The 20,905-nt window shown below is 36.2% G+C and overlaps 1 protein-coding gene across 3 annotated transcripts in view; it reads right to left on the bottom strand.

The window, feature by feature from the left end:
- Positions 1-20,905, bottom strand: part of cadm2a (cell adhesion molecule 2a) — a 248,490-nt gene that overhangs the window by 38,942 nt on the left and 188,643 nt on the right. For all 3 annotated transcript variants that reach the window (XM_042008366.1, XM_042008368.1, XM_042008367.1), the window contains 2 exons: positions 9,316-9,468; positions 5,608-5,745 (listed from right to left, as the gene is read on the bottom strand). In XM_042008366.1, the coding sequence (XP_041864300.1) occupies positions 5,608-5,745; positions 9,316-9,468 (291 nt within the window). The remainder of the gene's footprint in view (positions 1-5,607; positions 5,746-9,315; positions 9,469-20,905) is intronic.

Below are 20,905 nucleotides of genomic sequence, written 5' to 3'. Positions count from 1 at the left end.
TCTGCTGTAATAGTTCCCTGTCCTTGACAAACAAGCTTGACAATATAGGGATGTCACCACAAGTGAATTTGAATGAAATCTGTTTTTTTTTTTTTTTTTTTTTTTTTCTTCCAAAGCCCCCTTGGAATAGAGCTACCACGTAACATGATGAAGCAATAACCTCCACAGTTTAGGTCAGAGAGTATGATAATACTAGCCTGATGGTAAAGATCCCCTCCCTTATTTGAAATAAATATTCATTTCATCTCTGTCTTACTTGGTCTGCGCACAGCTTCCCCTGGTTCAGTGGTGTGTAAACAAGTCCTACATGTGGTGATATTGGAGAAGGTCTCTCTGGGTTATGGTGTGTAACTGAGATAGAAATATATCATTACAGGGTGGGGACTGACGGGATACGAGGGACAAAGAGACTGAGAAATAAGAATATTGGATTCCATTCCACACACACAAGCTTATGTCCTAAACATGCAGGCTGTCTGTTCCATCTGTCTGTTTTGCTCTCTCTCTCTCTCACACACACACACACATATATATACACACTTAGCAGAGGGTGTCTGTTAACTGCATGCGAATGGGTGATGGACTGCTCCAGTGGCTCTGCTGGTAATATAATCGTCTCTATTCCCCTAGATCCCATACCAATATGTCACAATTGTCATTTATTCCCACCATGGTTGCCCTACAATCACACGGCTTTTCACATTGAACACTCCTTGATTCTGTCAAGATGATGAACACTTCAAGTGCATTCCACTTACACCTACACATGCATACATATATTGCATATTGACATGTACTACCCTTTGTGTTCACTTGTTTTTTTTTTTTTTTTTGGAGGGGCCAATTCTGAGGGTAGAAATAGCCTATGGCAGGAAAGGGGTATACTACTAGAAAAGTGTGACTTTATTCATTTAAATGCATCACACAATTGCATGTACAATTACCAGAAAATAAATAGTCTATTGGTATCGCATTTAGGAAGTTATAGCAACTGAGGCCAGATGGTAATTCACAGCTTCTTATTACAACAAGAAAGTGGTTTAATTAGTGGAAGAAATGCATTTGTGGTTTAACAAAGTAGAACATTATGTAAAAAATATGTGTCAATCATCACACTGAGAGCAGACCTTTTCATGAAGTAAACAGGTCTTCGATGTGTCTGATAAATATATTGCACGAAGCGATAGACTGCTAATTAAAAACCTGTCAAGAAAGACGTGCTTTTATTCAAGAGATCAATTTTTTCACCCCTGAAATCAAGAGGCATTTCAGCATTTTATAACATTATTTATTTGTGTAGATAAACTAAAGAGTGACAAGGTTGAGCAATAAATGCATAAAATACCCATGATTAGATTTTAATTATATGTAGCATGCTCAGATCTTACAAACTGAGTGACAATCTTCACTGTGTCCAGATTCAGTGTGAGATCAACAAAACCTTTTAAGCGAAAACAATGTTATGTGCAAGTTTGAATAAGCATGATGACATAGATTCGATATAATCTACAAAGTAATTAAAATGAAAGAAAACCCTGATATCTATTTAAAACTTTCTGAAAGGACAGGATTGATTTTTTTCTTATTTCCTTGCTTATCTGAAACCTGATAAATCAGATAGGGGACTGAGCTGTATGGACAGCAGCTTGGGTAGAAAAGGTGTTAAAAAAAACTGATAAAACATTCAGGAATTTAGTGAAAGCCAAACATCACTTCAGGTCGAAGTTCTTGATGAGTGTCCAAAAGCGGATCTCAGAACTATCTTTAAATCTTATGTTTATAACTAGTATCAAGATTTTGCTATTTATTCTGGTTACTGTTACCAAGTCCATCTTTCTAAACACAAATACATCAAAATAAAGTAGATGTATTTATATGTGTGTATACACTGTAAATTTACAAATGAGTTTCCAGAAAATTTCTAGAAAATTTTCTAAACTTAAATAAATCTAGAAATTGTTAATTTAAACTTAACTTAATTTAAAGCTACAGGACCTTATAAATAATTTTTACTGTCTTTAAAGACCAATCTCTTTGTATTTATAAACTCAAACAATTTTTCAAACAATTTATTTGCAACACAATGCAAAAAAACCAAAACAAACAAACAAACAAAAAAAATGCAAATGTTTAATGTTGTTTCAAATATATATGTCGAAAAGAAGACACATTATCTTGTTATCATAAAAAAAACTTGTAATCTCGAGGTAATGAGAAAATTAATTCGTAGTCAAGCAAGGTTGCTCTCATCTTCAACACAACGATAAAATATTTACAAATCAAATAGATTTTAAGATGAGTTAAAAAATGAAAGAAATATATATATATATATATATATAAAAACTCACAGGGGTTTACTAGGTAAACTTTCTAAATGCAACACATTTAGGGCTTTTGGGCAATTGCTAGTCCATCACAGTAAGCTCATGGATGTATGATTTGGACTGTGGGAAGAAGCTGGAGAACCCAGAAAGAAAATAGAAAGATTTGAACCAGGAAACCTAATTTTAAGGCACACATAGCAAACATTGCATTTACATGTCGGATAAAGAAACAAGAATGATCACCATTAATGTGCACAAGATCCAATATAACTGTGTGCCATGCTGAGGTGGGGAATACTTTAATGAACAATGAATATCCTTTAAAAGTTACCCTAAATTTAAGTTTCTTCAGAAATCTTTAATTACCTACTAACTTTCTGTAGTAAATCAAAAGAAAATAATACCCTAGCAAGCTTTCCATTTGCTTTACAGGGAGCTCTTCTCTCAGTAGTGGACCAGTGGGAAAAGCAATAATCACCTGAAGAGACACACAATAAGCCTGATAGAGCTAATTAGCCCACTATGTATTGTGTGTCCGCTTGTTCATCAGGAGGGAAACATAAAAAAAAAAGAATTGTCAACTACTGCAATATATTACAAAAACAGAGTAATCAGTTGGACTGCAAAAATATAAAAAACTCATGAACATTACATTAAAGGAGTGAAAGGTTACTGTATTAAATTTTAGTGTAACACCATGTATCTGTCTTAATACATATGCAGATATGAAGAATATTAAAAGTCAGCATTGTGATTCAGACCCGTTTAGGTAGAAAAACTTTTTACAAGTGAACAATAAATTGAATCAGTTCCCATGAAACACAAAAATGTGTATTAAAACATAGGACTGGGTTTAAAAAATTGATGTATCGGTTTTATTTGATTCAAATTAAATAAATCCAACACCGATTCATAAAACTTGGCGCACAATTTTTTATTTTTTAATGTCCTCATTTCCAGTAACGTGACCCTTCTCTTGTGTGAGACTCAGCAAGATCTTAGCATATAACAACTGCTTTCCTCTGTTTCCTCCGTCCAAAATCAGCTTCTTTTGCCGAGATAATGTCAAGTTAAGATGTTTTCATTCACCAGTGTGGATAACATTCACCTATCAAGTCTTTTGCAGCGTATTACCAGTCACATTAGCAACAAAGGAGAGTGCAGCATAACTGCAGCTTTTAGCCGGCTAACAGAGCTAACAGAGAGCCTTAGCTTTAGCCCACCTACCTCCGTTAGGTGGTTAGCTACCGTTAGCTCGGTTAGCTCTTAGCTACAGGCAGCTCAGAGTTTGATGGATGTCAATCATCCACCCCCATGCTCACAGCCCCCCTCTCAGCTCCACCTCTTTGGGAATGACAACACATGTGACATTGCCAAGATGGCGAAGGCGGGAACCACCCAATGAGCTTCAATTCAGCCCTTCAGAAACCTATGGGTGACGTCACAGAGGCTCCATCCATCTTTTATATACAGTCTGTGGTTTAAATGGATCCAAATTTGTTTTTTGGTTTTATTAACATCAACACTTTATCTGAAATTTGAACTTTAAGAATATTTAAGTGACTCCACTGAATGAAATCAGGACATTTGAAAAGCTTAAGTTTTTTTGTCCTGTGCGTGAGCATTTCCGGCTCTGAATATGGGGAAACACTGTATTGTTATGGTACTTCAGAAATAAATGTAGATGCGTCAGATCAGATTACTACAGTAACCTGATTACACCCAGATAACTGATTTAAATTGTCAAGTAAATGCACTCTGTTTCATAAAAAAATGTAATTTAAAATGTATTTAATATTCAAGAAAAATAGGTATATAATTAGCTGTAAATTAATCAATATTAAATCGAATCGGATTTAATTGAAATCGACTCGAAATAGGCTGAACCTATCTGAACTGATTTTGAAAATCAGTGACAGGTATTTTAAAAATGTACATATATACATAACGAAAGCAAAAAAAAAAAAAAAGTTACAAGAATAAATATGTGTCAGATAAATGATGTGCTGATGTGTCTGTGAGAGTAGAAATAAATATATAATGCAGATTTAATGAGAAAAGCTCATGCATGGCTGGGGATAAAATATTTTGTGGTTTATTAATCCTTTGTATGAGTGAAGGAATAATAAACCACAGCTCTGTGAAGTGTTTATGATAGTACAATTAATTGGGCATTTAGGATGTGCAACACCTCACTGCGTGCTATTCCTGTTATTGAATGGCAGTGATCTGTTGGGCTATGCAAGGATTATTACAATAGCTTTTGAACTCTTTTTAAGGAGTTGTTTTTAATAAAACAAATCAGTGATTTCCAGTCTAAATTTGCAGACATTTATGCCAGAAAATGGATGATTTGATGACAGAAACCTTGGTAGAATCTGCATCTGTGCTGATGCTCTGTGACAGTGTTGCCTCTATTCTTTTTTTTATTTGATCCAGAGCTACATCTGTTTCTTTCTTCAAAAACATAATCTCATCATTTCATGTTATAATCTTTTTTTTCACCAGCATCCTCCCCCAACCTTTCCACAACTGTCTTCTTTAAATAATTGCAAAGCAGATGGCTCGTATAGCTGAGAAGAGCAGGAACCAGGGAGGAAATGTGGTGAAACGTGGTTCATTGTGTGAAATTTAGAGCAGCCCTCTGATAACGAGCGTTAATGTAATGGTCGCAGGCCTGAAGTAACAAGCTGAACTGCTCTGTTACACACAGCTATTGATACAACAGCCAGATCAGTTTCACGGCACTAACACTTTAAAAAATAATTTCTGTCTTTTTTGAATTCTCTTTATCACAAAGCCAAATCTGAGTCATGCTGCAACGTTTTAAGCTGTTTTTTATTTGTACTAGACAATACAGTAGAGATGAGTAAAACTTTCCAAAGAGAAAAATGTGAGACTAATTATGAAGTATGTTCCAAAAGGGAAATTATGGCCCGGTAATAAAATATTAGTAAACCAGTAGAGTAGTTATTACTGTAACTGACACTCTTGGGACATGAATAATAGCACAGAATATTTATAGCTTTTAATATAGCTTTTCAAGATCATTTATAGGAACAGTCTCTATCATGTTTTCTGTTATTGCGAAAGTAAAATCCCTCAATTTTGAAATAAAATAAGGGATAGACTTTTGCAATCTCATGACAATGTCTCTGTTTTTCACCGTTAGCTTTATTCTGACCATTATGATGTAGTGCTTATATGACATAACACTGTATCTTTCAGTATCTCTACAGCCTCAGGCGTGATGCATGAACATACAGACACAGTCGTTACACACCTTTAACCTCCTTTTCATTCCTGAACCAGCGTAGGTCAGCAGCAGGCTTGCTGCCCTGAGTGATGCAGGTCAGAGTGATCTGGTCCCCCTCCATGGCGGGTTTTGTCAGGCCATCGATCTCTGGCTTCTTCGGCACACCTGAATGATTGAATAGAAATCACAGCGATGAAGATAATTCACACCCTGCAGTGTGTCATTATGCAACAATAATTCTATTATGCCTTAGTGGAAATTCTCCCCCAGCTTACCCACCTGCAGAGAGATTAAAAGGCAGTCTACAGAGCTTTCCTGAGTCCTGCTCCAGCACATATCAGGAAAGGTGCTTTCTTACCACTTGAGTTATTGGAATTTCAAGAAAAATATTTCTCTCTCGCATCCAATGGTACCCAAACACGTAGATAATTTTGATGTTCTTTTTTTCAGATTGTATCTGTCTCTGTAACTCAGTTGTGATAGGGTTAAATGGAATTCTGTTTCTGGTCCTCAAAGATTTGATAAAAGACTTTTAAAGAATGTCCAGGTTTTTTTTTGAGTACTCCACAGACCTTTGCAGGAACAGTTTTCACTGGACCAGTCATTGCCATGACAACAGAAAGCCCAAAAAGTATAAATCACAGCATGTAGACTGACTTAAAAAAAGAGAAAAAAGCTGTTTATTTATACATGCGTGTACATGCGACATGCGAGTAAGCAAAGGCTTGTGACCACGGAGGAGGCCACAAGGTTGTAGAGAAAATGTTAATTACTGGCCTTTCCTGTAATGAGTGTTTTAAGTAACTTGTCTGCCCTTCTATTGTCAATGAACAATAAGCCTGCCTCAGGCTGAGTGACTGAAAGGTCTGTCAGTCAATGCCATTGACTCAGACTTTCCTTTTCTGTCTCACCACCTCCTGTAAGGTTTATAGGTTTATTACCAGAGTGAAATGTCCTTCTGTTTTATGTTTATCATTTACTTGAGGATAAAAACTTCACACACAAACAAGCAACAGCAGCTGCCTTGAAGCTATGCCTCTCATCTAATTAAATATAATGCAAATAATGTTTAATATGCATATTTTTCTGTGCAAATGGGAGGTTTCTGTGTGTGGTAGCTCAGAAAGGGTTGCTGTATCTAAGTAGTGGGGTATGATTGCAGCCTGACACAGACAAGTCATAGTTTTTCTAAGAGTAAATGAAGTACAATGTCCATCTTTTGCAATCATGTTCCCCTTGGGTGGTGAGAAGCTGCACAGAAATAAACCCTCTCTTTTTGTGTGTCGGTGTGTGTGTGTGTGTGTGTGTGTGTTTGGGTGCGTGGGAGGATTTCTCTGCTCATTTGTAGATCATGGACTGGCCTGTGCTATCATGTATCTGTTTATGTGTAAGAATGTTTAAGCTTGATCAACGGGGTTTTAAAGACTGGAAACAGAGCTTGATTTTTGATGAATGGTTAAACAAAATAAAGGAAACTTTTTCCTACGTCCTGTGGTCATTGTGGTCACACTGCTTTAAGTATATCTTCATCTTAACGTAACTTTGCTGTCAGTTACTGATATGACATTTTTGTCTTGTGTGTTTTTTCCTGTCAGGATACTGGACCCTGTGATGACGTGAATTTTCCGTCAGGCTCCTTCTCACTCATTACCGAGGAACTGCAATGAAAGTGTGATTCACTGATTCGCTGTTGTGATCCCTCCTAAAATATATCAACCTGGCAGAATTCTATTTTTGTGCAGGTAGTCATGCCCCCAAGTTTTAGATTTCTCTGCTGCACCACCACAAGGTTCATGCTTGTGGTTGTGAGGTTCAGGTTTCGATAACTATCTGATTGATTGCATTTAAATTTACAGTGCATTACTGTTCCCTTTAGGATTATATTTTGAAACAAGAAACTTTAAAACATTTGAATTGTCCAGTGATTTATTTAGACATGTCTGTTAAACTACTGTGGTAACAGAAAGACACATATTCTGTGTCTGCGCACCAAAGGATTTGAGTGTGAAGCTTGCATGTTTATTTTTAGTTTGGCATTTTGTCTAAATCATTTTCACTTGTGTTCATTCCCAGCCCTCAGTGCCAATGCTGTGTCAGATAAACCAGGCTGTTTCCAGATCATTTTGCATGATTATTAAATCGCCTTTTCTGTTTCCTGGCGTGCACCATTGACTATTGTTTGGTATTGCAAAATAATTTCCTACATATCCTTATTGAGCGGTGGCTTTTAATGCCTATAATTTTCAGAATGCTTGTTAACACAGAGAGCCAGCTAATGGTCCTTGAGTGCACTAACACATCTATTAACATTAGCGAAAACTAATTGGAAAGATAATAAGCCCAGTAGTAGGAAATGAGACCATATGTGTCTGAGATGATAATCACAACAAAAACACAACTAAATGGAGGGAGGGCCAAACAGTATGTTTATATTTATCTGCAGCTGCTGGCGAAAGCAACAGGCTATTTTCAGCCATATGAAATAAAACTAGACAAATTGTCAACGCAAAAACAAACAAGCAAACATGAACTCTGAAACCACGATGGAAAAGCTCAACCAAGGTTGCACCATTTACTGAAGGTGCAGCAACAATATTAATAATGTTGTTAACAGTTATATGATATTAATTAATACACTGAATGATTAAAGTACAATGTGTTACATGTATTTTTATGCTAACTTATACTGATTTTAACTGATTTAACTCATTAAGACCTGGCCCATGAAAAAATGGTAAGAAAAGTCCAATTTTTTAAATATGAGTTCTTTATTTGGCCCTTTAACAAAACGTAAAAAAAAAAATTAAAATTTTTTTGGGAGGGATATCGATACATTAAATATATTGTAATATGATTTTCTGCTTCTGGGTATCTATTAAGGGACAGAAGACGAGCATCAGATTGTGTTCAACAGGATTTTGAGTTTAGGTTATACCATAAATTTAAGCAAAATGTCTCAGAAACTGTATGTGACAAATATGTCACGTCAGGCTCTTATGGGTTAACCGAACTCATTACTTAGAGTATATTGTGATCATAATAACTGACAATTCTTCAGTTATATAGTTCAAGAATAAAGTTACTTACTAAATTCATACATACCACATCTTCCTTGTTATTTTTTTTCATACACACAAGAAAATTGCTATTTTTTTTAATCCTTATCTGACCCTTTGTCTAAAATTTGTGCTGCAAATATATAACCAAAATGAATCACTTAACATTGCAAGGTACTTTATTCATTTTGCAATGCAGTTGTGTTAATGATTAATGTTAGTAATTTTATTATATAACATGTTACAAAATGCTGCTACAAATGTCAGCCTTAATTAAACTCCATGGCTTAACTTTATCCAAAATACAAATATTGGGCCCTCTGTATGCAGGGAAATCTTATGAAAAATTATTAAAGAAAATGTGTTTTTCCTCAGATAGAACCCTTAAGACTCTTCATCTGAAAAACACATCTGAGTAAAAACAGCAGAAAGGATCTGCTCCCATATTTCCACCAAGTTTGCTAGTTCTGCAAACACATGTGCTCCACAGCAGGAAGCAACCATGTCACATGCTTTCTGGACACCACTCGAAGTAGCTCTGGTTAAAGTGAGATTTGCTTTGAACAACTGTAAAGCAGACAGACCAGAGGAAAATTGTACACTGAAAAATTATGTTTTTACTGTTCTGGTGTTGTGAAACAGCTTAGACAGACAGATATTTACTTGGTGGTGTTCTTACCTAGAACAGTTAGGTAGGCTTTGGCTGTTCTGACAGGCATGGTGAAGAGAGAGCAGGTGTACATGCCTTCATCAGACAGGGAGACATCAGTGATGCTGATGGTCAGCTCCGACCACGATGCATGGACAAGCTCAATCCTGTTGTCCCGTAAAGCTGCAAAAAGAGACAGAAAGATGGATAATAAATATTACACACTGCTTCAATAACAGAAATATAGTGGTGTGGAGTTGATGTAAATATCACCTGTGTAACCAGAGCTATGTCATTTTAGTGCAGTTGCAATGTCTGATCTAGTGCAAGCCTTGTTAGTACCTGAGTAAATCATCGAGTAATTTATAGATATACGGTTGCATCAAGGTTTGCACAGGGATTTTTTTCCCACTCATTCGAAAAGAACTTTGCCAGCACTCTGTACAAAAATGTGTGCCCACAAAAAACAAGGTATGCATTTTTGAAAATACATTCTAAACTCATTGTATGCACTACAAAAAAAAAAAAAAAAAAAAATTGTGAACTTAAAAAATAACTTTCTATTAAATCTGAAAATGAATGAACACCTCCACAATGAACCTACAACTTTCTCTACTGCAAACCACAGTGGACATTTTCTTATATGAAAATGTAATCTTCCAAAAGACATAAGGAATGGAAATCAATACTGCAATAACAAACAGAGAGAGAGGCCTAATGACAATTTGGCAAGATGCGAGAGTTAAAATAGATTTGCCGAGATTGAGTGGCCAGTTGATAGCTACTCAGTCTTCAAACTTGTCTTTAAACTTTGTTTCTGTGATGCAGAGGAAGCGTGCACTGAAACTTCAGAATATGGAGACACCTTGAACAGAGCAGAAGTCGTGTCTGTTTTGTGCAACGGGTACACTGTTGACTAAGAAAACAAAATCACACAGAAGACTGGCTGATATTAAAGAAAAGACCATAAGAATTGTTGAGTGTACATCAATGGTGTTTCAGTTTTTCTGGCCTTGGTTGCTTAAGAGATCTATTAAAGAAATCATTTTACCTGAAGAAAGCCTTTCTACACACCGTATTTAATATCAGCAGCCAAGGCTTCTTTGCTTTTAATCTCCAAGAAAGTAACTCTGAGCTCACTGTGTTCAAGTACAGTGCGTTTCTATATGAGTGTGTGTGTGTGTGTGTGTGTGTCTTGATATTTATACATTCAACAGGAAAGAGGCTTTTTTTTGCACAGGTGCTTACAGTATCTGTCATGAGAGTATGTTCTCCTCATTTAATATTTACTGAGATGTCATACAAACAAAAAGAAATAAAGAAAACTTCTTTTTGTTGCCTTTTTATATGAATTTATAAAGTGAAAGGCATTAGATAGTTTATATAGTACTTTACATACTTGCTGACTGAATTGTGAGAAATTATTCCCAAGGTGTCTAAAATACTCCATATTTACAATATCTTAGTGTTCAACTGGTATTCTGTGTATTTTCCCTTCAAATTGCAATAAACCCTTTATTAATATATGTCAAATAGTTGCTCAGTTAAAAATAATAGATTAAATCAGATCATATTTTATGTAACTATGTCAATACAATAAGTCAGTTAACACTGGAAACCTGTTTTGACAATGTAGAAATATGATTTTTTTTTTTAAGTAACAGAATATGCTATTTGTAGCTGTAATTTGTCTTCAGTGGATTATTAGCTAGTATAATATTTTAACAGGCAACATGACAAAACAGCTATATCCTTATTATAATTTATAAGAAATATTTATGCCCTCTTCACATCATGCTATTCTTCTAAATACACCTTAATTGCAGAACTGTTTGTGTTCTTGCAAATGGAAAAGTATAAAAACTCTTATAATGAAAGAATGTCATCTTTCAAATGTGAGGCCCTGCATACAAACACAAACCAGAAATCAGAATATACAAAATTCATTCAGAAACAGAAATATCTAGACCACACAATGATTTTGACCAAAACCACAATAGATAAAAAAAAAAAAAAAAAAAAACTTCTGCCGACAGCTGCACCAACATTAAACAGCGCAATCATTCACAAGGTGGCAAACGAGGAGTCACATATGCTGAAAATTTCATATCTAATTACCTCATACCTCCTGTATTGCTGCAGAGGCTGCAAACTGTACAGTACCTTTGTAACTGTGTAACTGTCAGACCTTGTTAAATTTCAACCTTGTCATGTCTGCGTGAAAGGAGGTGTTCGGCACCTAAGCTGCATCATTTTTGTAGCCTCTGTGAATACATGCTGCAGTGATCACAGAGCTGGCAAATGCAGGGAAATGTCAGTGAACACAGTATCTTGTGTCATTTGGTCTGCCAAGGGATGGAGCGCTTTGCTTTGCTGGTTTCAGCCTAAACACCTACAGTAAATGGCAACAGAGTTGTAATCAGTTTGGCTAACTGACAACTGCTCAATCCCATTTTTTATTATTGCATTTGTTCTGTCCCTTCCTGTTCCTCGCAACACCAGTTGTCTGTGTACTAAGCCTGAGCAGGCATCACATGCTGATATACTGTGAGCACCTGACATATCTTTAAGCTTTACACCTGTGACAGTACATTTCTGTTTCTGTGCGTATGAGTACATATGGTTATCAATGCAAGACCACTGAATTCGTTTTAGCTGAATCCATTGCTAGCTCAGTTAATGATGAAACCTGCCATCAGGTCACCATCAGACCTCATTCTGTTTGCTCAGGCAGCTCCACTAACCTATGAATTTATATGAGTTGAAATATTCTTCAATTCAACTGTTGTCTTATTTGCTTTGGCCAAGGAACTATGAGCAGGCAAATGTCAGAAAATGCATTTATTGGCTCACTAGCTGTTACAATATAACCCTGCCTTCATCCTCCCATCAACATTACCTGTGTGGTAAGCAATATGTAAGAGATCCAGATACCAGGAAATACACAGAAAGTATGGACTCTGGCTGGGTTTAGAAACATAAAAAGTGAAATTATAAAATAACTGAAAAAGAAAAGCCTAAGTAGCACAGACAAATATAATCACATTATAAAAACCTTAAAAACAACAACTTCATCAAGAGTCATAATCACTCAGCAATAGACTAATCCAGTTGTGATTCATATTATTTTGATTTGATTAATGTCTCTGTCTTTTCTATTTACATTTCTTGGACAAAATGTAAAAAGTACAGGAATCAGCCTGGAATACTCCCTGGCAAGAGAGAGAAAGGAGGTGATTCAGGCTGATGCAGAGGAAAGTCTGAGGTGTGACAGAAATTAAAGTCCCTTCAAATATATATATATATATGTTCTTTTTTTGGACCAAGCATTTTTGTAGGGATTAAGGCAATGTCCACACGGCACCGAAGCCGGTTCAGGCGTGAAAATGGTGGCAAAAAAATCTAGGAGAAAGGCTTCTCCATTACCACGAACCACTCTAGTACAGTAGGGCTGGGCAATATATCGAGATTTTCAAATATATCGAAACTTTATAAGATGCAATATAAAAGGAGGGAATATCGTGTATATCGAGATAGCTTGTTTTGAGTAAAAACATCTTTTCGTTTGCATTTTGCACAGCTGTATTTTTGTTATGGTCATTGAAAAGTATTTTAATTTATTTTGTTTTAGGAGCATTTAATTTAATATAAAGGTACTTTAATTTCAGTCAGCTGTTTTAATGCACATGTGCTCCTGATCCTTAATAAAAGTATATTTAGCACTGAAGGCTGTAAATTAGAACGGTCTCTTTGGTTACTTGACAAAAATAAATAAATAAATAAATATATTGATATATATATTGTATATCGTGATTCAGGTAAAAAATATCGAGATATAAGATTTAGTTCATATCGCCCAGCCCTAGTTGTAAGTCACTTTTGAGAAATGCATCTGTTAAATGACTGCAGAAATAAATCAACTTACCTGTAGCTGGTTCAAAACACTACCATATTTTCTGGACTATAAGTTGCATCGATCAGAAAATGAGTCATGAAGAGGAAAAAAACAGTATAATTCCACAGTAAATGCAACTCAGGCAAATCCAGTTTTTGAACATAACTGCAATTTTACAGAAACATCAATAGATTTTCTGACGTTCTGTTTGTCGCTCAGCTGATGTCTGACTGTGTGACAAGAGCTATGTGTTTATCTGCACACAAAATGGCTAACTGAGACCCAATTATGTTGTTTCAGGATGCATGAATAGATGCATTTTATAGCATCAAGTCTGAACCAACATATCTAGAGATGTCTACTTGACAGTTCAAGATGAGCTTCATAATCAAATTTAATTAAATTAACTTAAATGATCAAACTCTGTCTAAAGGAGGACAATTGGCTCCATGTTCTTTAGGACTGAAATATGTCATAGGGGAAAAAAAGCATAATTATTTTGGGGCAGGATAGATGTATAAAACAGGAAATGTTTGGGATGCTAGCACCATTTATCTAGTCCATCAGGACCCAGGACCCAGGAGAATTAAATTCAGGTCTATCTATAAAGCACTGACAGACAACATGTATACTATGCTGACTAAGATTTTCTTCTTACTCTTTTCCGATCAGTCTGAAGGAAAGCAGCTGTCTGTCTCAACTGGCTTGCATGAAGGGAGATACCTCATGCCAGAAGAAAAAAATCAAAGCAACATAATTTTGATAGGCTTGGAAGAGGTACAGGAAGAGTCTGTTCCGGTTTTTAAATAAGCTGAAAGCCAGGGGCTGATGGGATTAAATCAGTGACTGGAGGCCAAAACACCTAATTAAAACTGGGTACAGCTTAATTGTCTAATTCTGTTTAGATTTGTTATATTTGATTCATTCACCAGATGAATATAGATATTTTGCAAGCACCAACAAAGTAGGTAAAGACCTTTAACAATGAATAGTTAACAAAAATAAACACATCTATATACAATATGTGTGCTATATGCAAAACAAAATACAATATTGCTTTTTCTCCTATTTGTTGTAACCTATGCTGTCTTTCTATAGTCTGAGGAGTTTTATATTGACAGAGAGAACAAGGAGGAGGAATGTATTTTGTGCTTTTTTGTCTGCTTAGGTGCTTCTGCATCTGCAATTCATTACAGACCATTAGCTCTGGCAGTTTTCATTGTGTTTATGGAGGACGGTGTTGTTCTCAACATCAAAGAGGTGCAGATTTGTATTTGACAATAACTACTTACTAAATATACAACTGAATTTTTCTTTTTGCTTCATGATCTCCAGCCTTTGTTTCTCCAAAAAACAGACAAAAAGCAAAGCATGATCGGTCTCTGCAATAAATGGTTGATGCCCCTCTGTTTATGTCCCTGCTTGTTAAGTAGATGTGTGCACGAGTGAGCGAGAATATAATATTTTCTATATTTCCGTGCCTTAATCTCAGCAGCACCAGCATAGAATACCACAGAGTACCTCAAGACATGACAATTGCAAGTTTGCCAAAGCAGATGCAGTTTGCTTCAGAAGCCCAGTGGAGGCAGGAAGATTTTCCATCTAATTACAAGTGCTGATGACCGTTGGCTCACAGGAGCCTTCCGCGGTGAGGTTTTTCCTAGCAGCCAAGACCGATCAGATAACAGAGTGTAAACGACCATGACACCAAAGCCACAAGAGTCTCTGTTCCAAAACAGGAAGGGACAGAACAGAGTGGAAAAGTGTTAGCTATCTCTTTTTAAAAATCTAGAGGGGAAAAAGAGAGGCACGTCTTTGAAAAGGAAAAATGAGACTGAGGGAAGCTGCCCAGAGAGAAGGTCAATGACGCTTCGTTAGAAGTGACATTTTCATTCTGAGGAAACACATTCAGTCAAACTGTGATGGCGTGGAAACATGTTGTGAAATGTGATAATGCTATTGAATAAGAAATTAATGACAACAAAGCATTGAACAGTCATTTCCACAGATTTTTCCCTTTTTTTTATCAGTACTTAAATTTGCACGAGTGTGCATCCAAATTGTTAACACTTAATTTCATGGATTGCAATTTAACATCTTTTCTTTATATTTTAAAGAACCCTGTTATTTGGTACTAATAATAGTATACTCATTTACAGGTGACTGGTTTTATTCTGTGGGGTTAATAGAAAAGTTTAAATGTTCAAATGTAAAACACACAAAGAAAAAAACAAAAAAAAAAACATGTTACCTCCACCTGTTCATTGCTGCAGAAGCACATCTTGACATGCTTCATGTTAGCCATTGCCTCATAAATGTTTTTATTCAACAAGATAGCTATGATTGGTCAGCTGATTGATCAAAATGGCTGGATTGAGTTGTTCATTCTTTCCTTACCAGACATTTTACAATTATGATCAATGGTAAAGTGATTCAGTAAAAGAAGAAATTTCAAGGTTTGGGAATTTTTAAGTTCAGTTTATTATTTGTTGATTCCTCCTGTATATATATTTTTAGGCAGGGCAGGGGCCCTGTGGCGTGTCAGCACACCTCATTATCATTATCATCATCAACCCTTCATTGTTTAAGGACCGGTGTCACACTGATTCAGTGCCAACTTTTCATGCTGACTTCCTGCTTTAGCATGTCTTTGCATTCCCCCGAAGACTTTTATTTTTTTTTTAGCTCCTATTGTCTGAGCAAATAAACCTTTTTGAACCCCTTCAAGGTCTTGTCAAGTGTTCTTTCTGGGTCGGCAAGTTAGGGTCTCAGCTGAATTAAAAAAACATGACAAGAAAAGCCTGGCATATAAACTGGTCATACCCATGACAGAAAATAACTATGGATGAGATGTCTGTATATATCTGCATACTATTTATATATATACAGAGAACTGGTCGGTCAGTTTGTGAAATGGTGCGGTGACAATCATCTCATCTTGAATACCAAGAAAACAAAGGAGATGATTGTTGACTTCAGGAGGAACAAGAACACACATAGAAGTGTTTCCATCATGGGAGAGGAGGTGGAGGTGGTGGAGGAATACAAGTACCTTGGAGTTCAGCTGGACAACAGACTTGAGTGGAAAAGCAACACTGAGTACATTTACAAGAAAGGTCAGAGCAGACTCTACTTCTTAAGGAAGCTGAGATCTTTTAACGTCTGCACCAAAATGTTGCAAATGTTCTACAGGTCTGTTGTTGAAAGTGCAATCAGCTTTGCAGCAATCTGCTGGGGCAGCGGCATCAGAACCAGAGACTTGAAAAGAATTAACAAACTGATCAAGAAAGCCGGTTCTGTGCTTGGAGTAACTCTGGAGCCGCTGGAGTTGATCATCAAAAAAAGAATTCTGTACAAGCTGACGAAGATAATGGAAGATCCTTCACACCCCCTACACAACGCCGTGACGAAACAACAGAGTGTGTTCAGTGGGAGGCTTGTTCAAGTCCGATGCAAGACAGAGAGATACAGAAGATCCTTCCTTCCAGCAGCTATCAGGCTGAAGAACAAAGCCCTTAATTAATTAATGTGATTGTTTTACTAAAAAAATTACTACTACTACAATATTGAATTTCCCTTTGGGATTAATAAAGTATTTTTCATTTCATTCATTTCATTTCATTTAGATTTATTTAAAGACATACATATATAGTAAAATAGTGAAAAAGTACCAACGTTGCAAAAAACATATGACCTACATCTGATATAGTTACTGTGTGTGCACTTTTGCTGGGTAAGACTAGTTTGCATCTACAGGTATAAGCAAACAAAAATGGCATGTGGACTTCCTCAGGGTTCTTTTCCAGGGCATCTATTATTTTACATTAACTTGCTTCCACTTGCTCAAATTGCACAAGGCAATAAAAATGTTATAGTTCAGGGGATAAAACACAAATCCATATAATCCTTCCATCAGGGGATTATCCCTTAGAAGAACTCATTAGGTCTGAACAAACCTGGGAGGTAAACAAAACAGAAGTAATCACTTTTTGTAGCAAAGAAAAAAATGGTTAAAAAAGTTGTGCTCAACTTCAGTCTGTGATGTTAAAAACCACAAACTGGGCTGGGAATCCTGTATTTAATGATTAACTCAAATCTGAATTTCAACAGCCACAATGGGTCAGGCTATAGTATAATCACCTAAAGACTCTTTCAAGTTTGTGACTAACGTCTCAGAGTTCTTTAGAAAAGCTGATCCATGCAGTTATCGTGAGACTTCATTGGTGTAATAGTGTGTTTGCTGGTATGTCTTAAAGATAGATCAGAGATTTCAAGCTGATACAGAATGCTGCATATTTAATCCTCACTGACACCAGAAATGTGAACCATATTGCTCTGGTTCTGAGGTCTTTGCACTGGCCTCAAGTCTGTCAAAGAGTTGATTTTAAAATACTGAATTTAGCTTATAAAGACTTTTATATTTTTATGCTTGGGGTCAAAACAGATTTCAGAATCTCCCAGCCATCTGAGAAAATCTGGACCAGGCTCTCTCCAAGTCTCCAGTGTTATAACTAAACACAAAGAAGCTGATTTACAAGTTTTGTGCACCATGTTTGTGGAACAAACTTCTAGAGGGCTGTGAGAATGCAGCAACTCTTAGTTCTTTTAAATCAAATCTCAGAATGTTCCCGTTTGCATCTAAACTCAACTGATAAAATTAAATAAAATGAATAATTAATAACGTTAATGTAACTGTACCTTTAATTCTGTTTAATTCATATTTTCTAACATATTTATTAAACATTTTTAATGCATAGTATGCAAAGCAATGTGAATTGCCACACTGAATTTGTGCTAGTCAAATAAATTTTCCTTTTCATGCTTAGAACTCGAAGGCAATGTTTTTTCGTTTATGACAGAGGGAACGAGGGATGTTAAAGTGACTTTGGAATTTCTTTGGAATTCATCAATATGTTAGAAGAGCTTTACAGAAATTGGAAAACATTAACTGTACAGCTATCCAAAACATATCAGAAACATGTTTTTTCAAATACTGTATTAACAAAACAAAGTGATAGACATAAGTGTACAGTACTAAAATGGATGCATATTCAATACTTTCCTGCAGCTACAGCACTTATCCCCTATTATTAAAGAGAACAGGTAATGAAACGGGCATGTGTGGGAATGTACATGTGTGTGTTTAGATGGTTATTCCGTGTTTACATTAGAAATGTGTTTACTATATAGACACAGTGTTTGCGCACAATTTACTTTTAGCAAATCGTATTTGCTAATTTCACTTTATTCCTTTATTTTCAGTCTTTTATTTCCCTTCTGGCCTTTCCACTACAGTTTTCCACTGTCCCCTCCCCTCCCTGTCCCTTCATTTATTCAGGAACAGTGTGTATTAGTACAGAACCTTGGCAGGTGTTTGCTCATTCAAGTGACACAATTTTATAATGAGAAAAGTGCAAATTTCAGAATATACATTCAGCTGTCTGGATGTGGCCGCTCTCTTTTCCTTGTCAACAACCCACCTAGGAACTAAAATTTGACTGAGCGAATGTGTGTGTGTGTGCGTGTCTGTGGAGAGAGAGAGAGAGAGAGAAAGAGAGAGAGAGAGAGCAAAGCAAACAGAATGCAATTCTTATTGAATAGCTTCATGTATATTCTGTCTCTCAGCCACTGCTCAAGCTCTATTACCTGTTATACCTTTCTGAGTCAAAGCTGGCTTTGTGAAATGTAAAATGTGCCTCACTCCATAGCGTAATTGGCTTGTGGAGATTTTTTTCTGCCACAGAAATGATTTTCCTTCATCAGTCTATACCTGCCATGCCGAGTTCAGTGGGACACCATCACCAGCCCTCCTTCATTAAGTCCTTGCGAGAAGCAGGTCAGTGAGGAGACAGCTCTTGCCCATCAACTCTATTGTGTTTTGCAGAGGAATACATTTACACGCCACCCTCCCCCCCTCCCCCCACCCCCTGAAGCTTAACAGTGGTAGAACAGGTGCCTCGATCTATAAGGAGGTACATATTTTTATGGGGTGCCCGCTACCGCTATCCTTCAAAATGACTTTGCAAAGCTATTGCAGGAAAGTGTAGAATATATGCATGGCCACATCCTCATTTTGAAAATGCCATGAAAAAAAGAAAAGAATACTTTCTCCTCTTTACCTCTTCAATGTTCTTTCAAAAGAAAATCTGAAAAAAAAAAACTATTACCATTCACCACAGTTATACTTTTTTTTACACCCCTATAAATGATAAGCAGCTCTACTAATAAATACATTAATAACTAGATCTGTTGCTTTGTTTGAAGACGTAACCTCTTTCTCACCTGAAATGTTTTACATAAAAAACAGAACTGACATTTTTCTGACACCAGATTGTCTGATTCTCAGTCAACTGAGTCAAAGAGCTTTGCTTTTAATTATCACACTTGTGCTCAACACAATGCGAACAAAAATAAATGGAAAGGTTTAAATCAAAAGCTGAAAGTTTTATGCAAACACAGACATATGCAACAGTAACAAAGAAAGGAACTCAAGGTCAAAGAAAAAACTTTGTGTCTTCCAGAGGTGATGACTGCATCTGAAAGCTCTCATAAAATGCCTCCTTAATTCTGCTCCTTTATCCCACCAAGGCCTACATTCCGTCTTCTTTTTCTTCTCTTTCCTCCTCTCATGTTTTATGGTCCTTGTCTTGGAGAGAGGGGACTTGTTAGGGATCTTTGGAGATTTACAGTCAAGCCTTTTTTTTCCTATCAGAGAGAACACCGTACCAATCTTCAGGCCGATATGAAAGGATGTTTCATAGAAGTACTCTTCCAGGGGAAAGAGAGAGAGAGAGAGAGAAAGACAGCTGTTTCAAAAGTTTAGCTTTCCTGCTAAGATTAAGTTTTGAGAGAAACTTCTATCTGTTTAATAAAAAGTCTGTCAGGCATTTCTTATTTTGTTATTTACTTTGCAAAACTTTTAAAAGCCTATCCACTAAATTGCTCAAGCACAGATACTCTGAATGCATCAAAGCTTTCATGGTTGCATACTGGGGAGGTGGAATGCTTGAGATTCCACATGCACACACGTATATGTGCACTTATGAGCATACACACACATACGTACTCACTCACACAACCACGAACAGGCAGAAAATTGATTCTGAGAGCTGAATATTTGACATCTGAGTACCTGAATAGTTTCACATTCAGCAGCTCTGAGGGCCTAAAAAGGAGCAGTTGGCCCTTAGCTGTTCAACCATAACAGTAATTTTAATATTTAAACCAATTTAACCAATATGCAACTGTCCCAGCATGTAGCCACAGGTCCAGCACAGTGGACATTTTTAAACAACACGTTATTGCTCATACATACATCAAAAAGATGCCGATCAACAGAAAGAAACAACTTATGCACAACTGGAAAAACTGCATATTTTGTTGGATGTAAAATTGAAAAAGAGTTAAATGAATAAATCCCTGCAGCTTTAGAAACCTTGTGAACGGGCTTTTATTTTATATAGAATTGGTACTTTGAGTGACTCATTGAAGAGATGTTGTAACCTTATTGTGACCAGTTTGCCTTTAAAACTACAAACCATGTAGCTCAAGATCATAAAATAGTCCCAAATGCAAATTTATCTGCTGACATTTTAACCCATTTCCTTTATGACCTGAGGTACAATGAGACTGAATGACACATAAAGCTTCAATGGGTTCTAGCATTAATGCAATATTATTTTATAATAATCTTAAATTTGATTTCCAAACTCGAAAAATGTAAGG

The sequence above is a fragment of the Melanotaenia boesemani genome, chromosome 15 (genome assembly GCF_017639745.1).
Source record: "Melanotaenia boesemani isolate fMelBoe1 chromosome 15, fMelBoe1.pri, whole genome shotgun sequence".
NCBI classification, from domain to species: domain Eukaryota; kingdom Metazoa; phylum Chordata; class Actinopteri; order Atheriniformes; family Melanotaeniidae; genus Melanotaenia; species Melanotaenia boesemani.
This window is presented reverse-complemented; position numbering and strand designations above follow the sequence as displayed.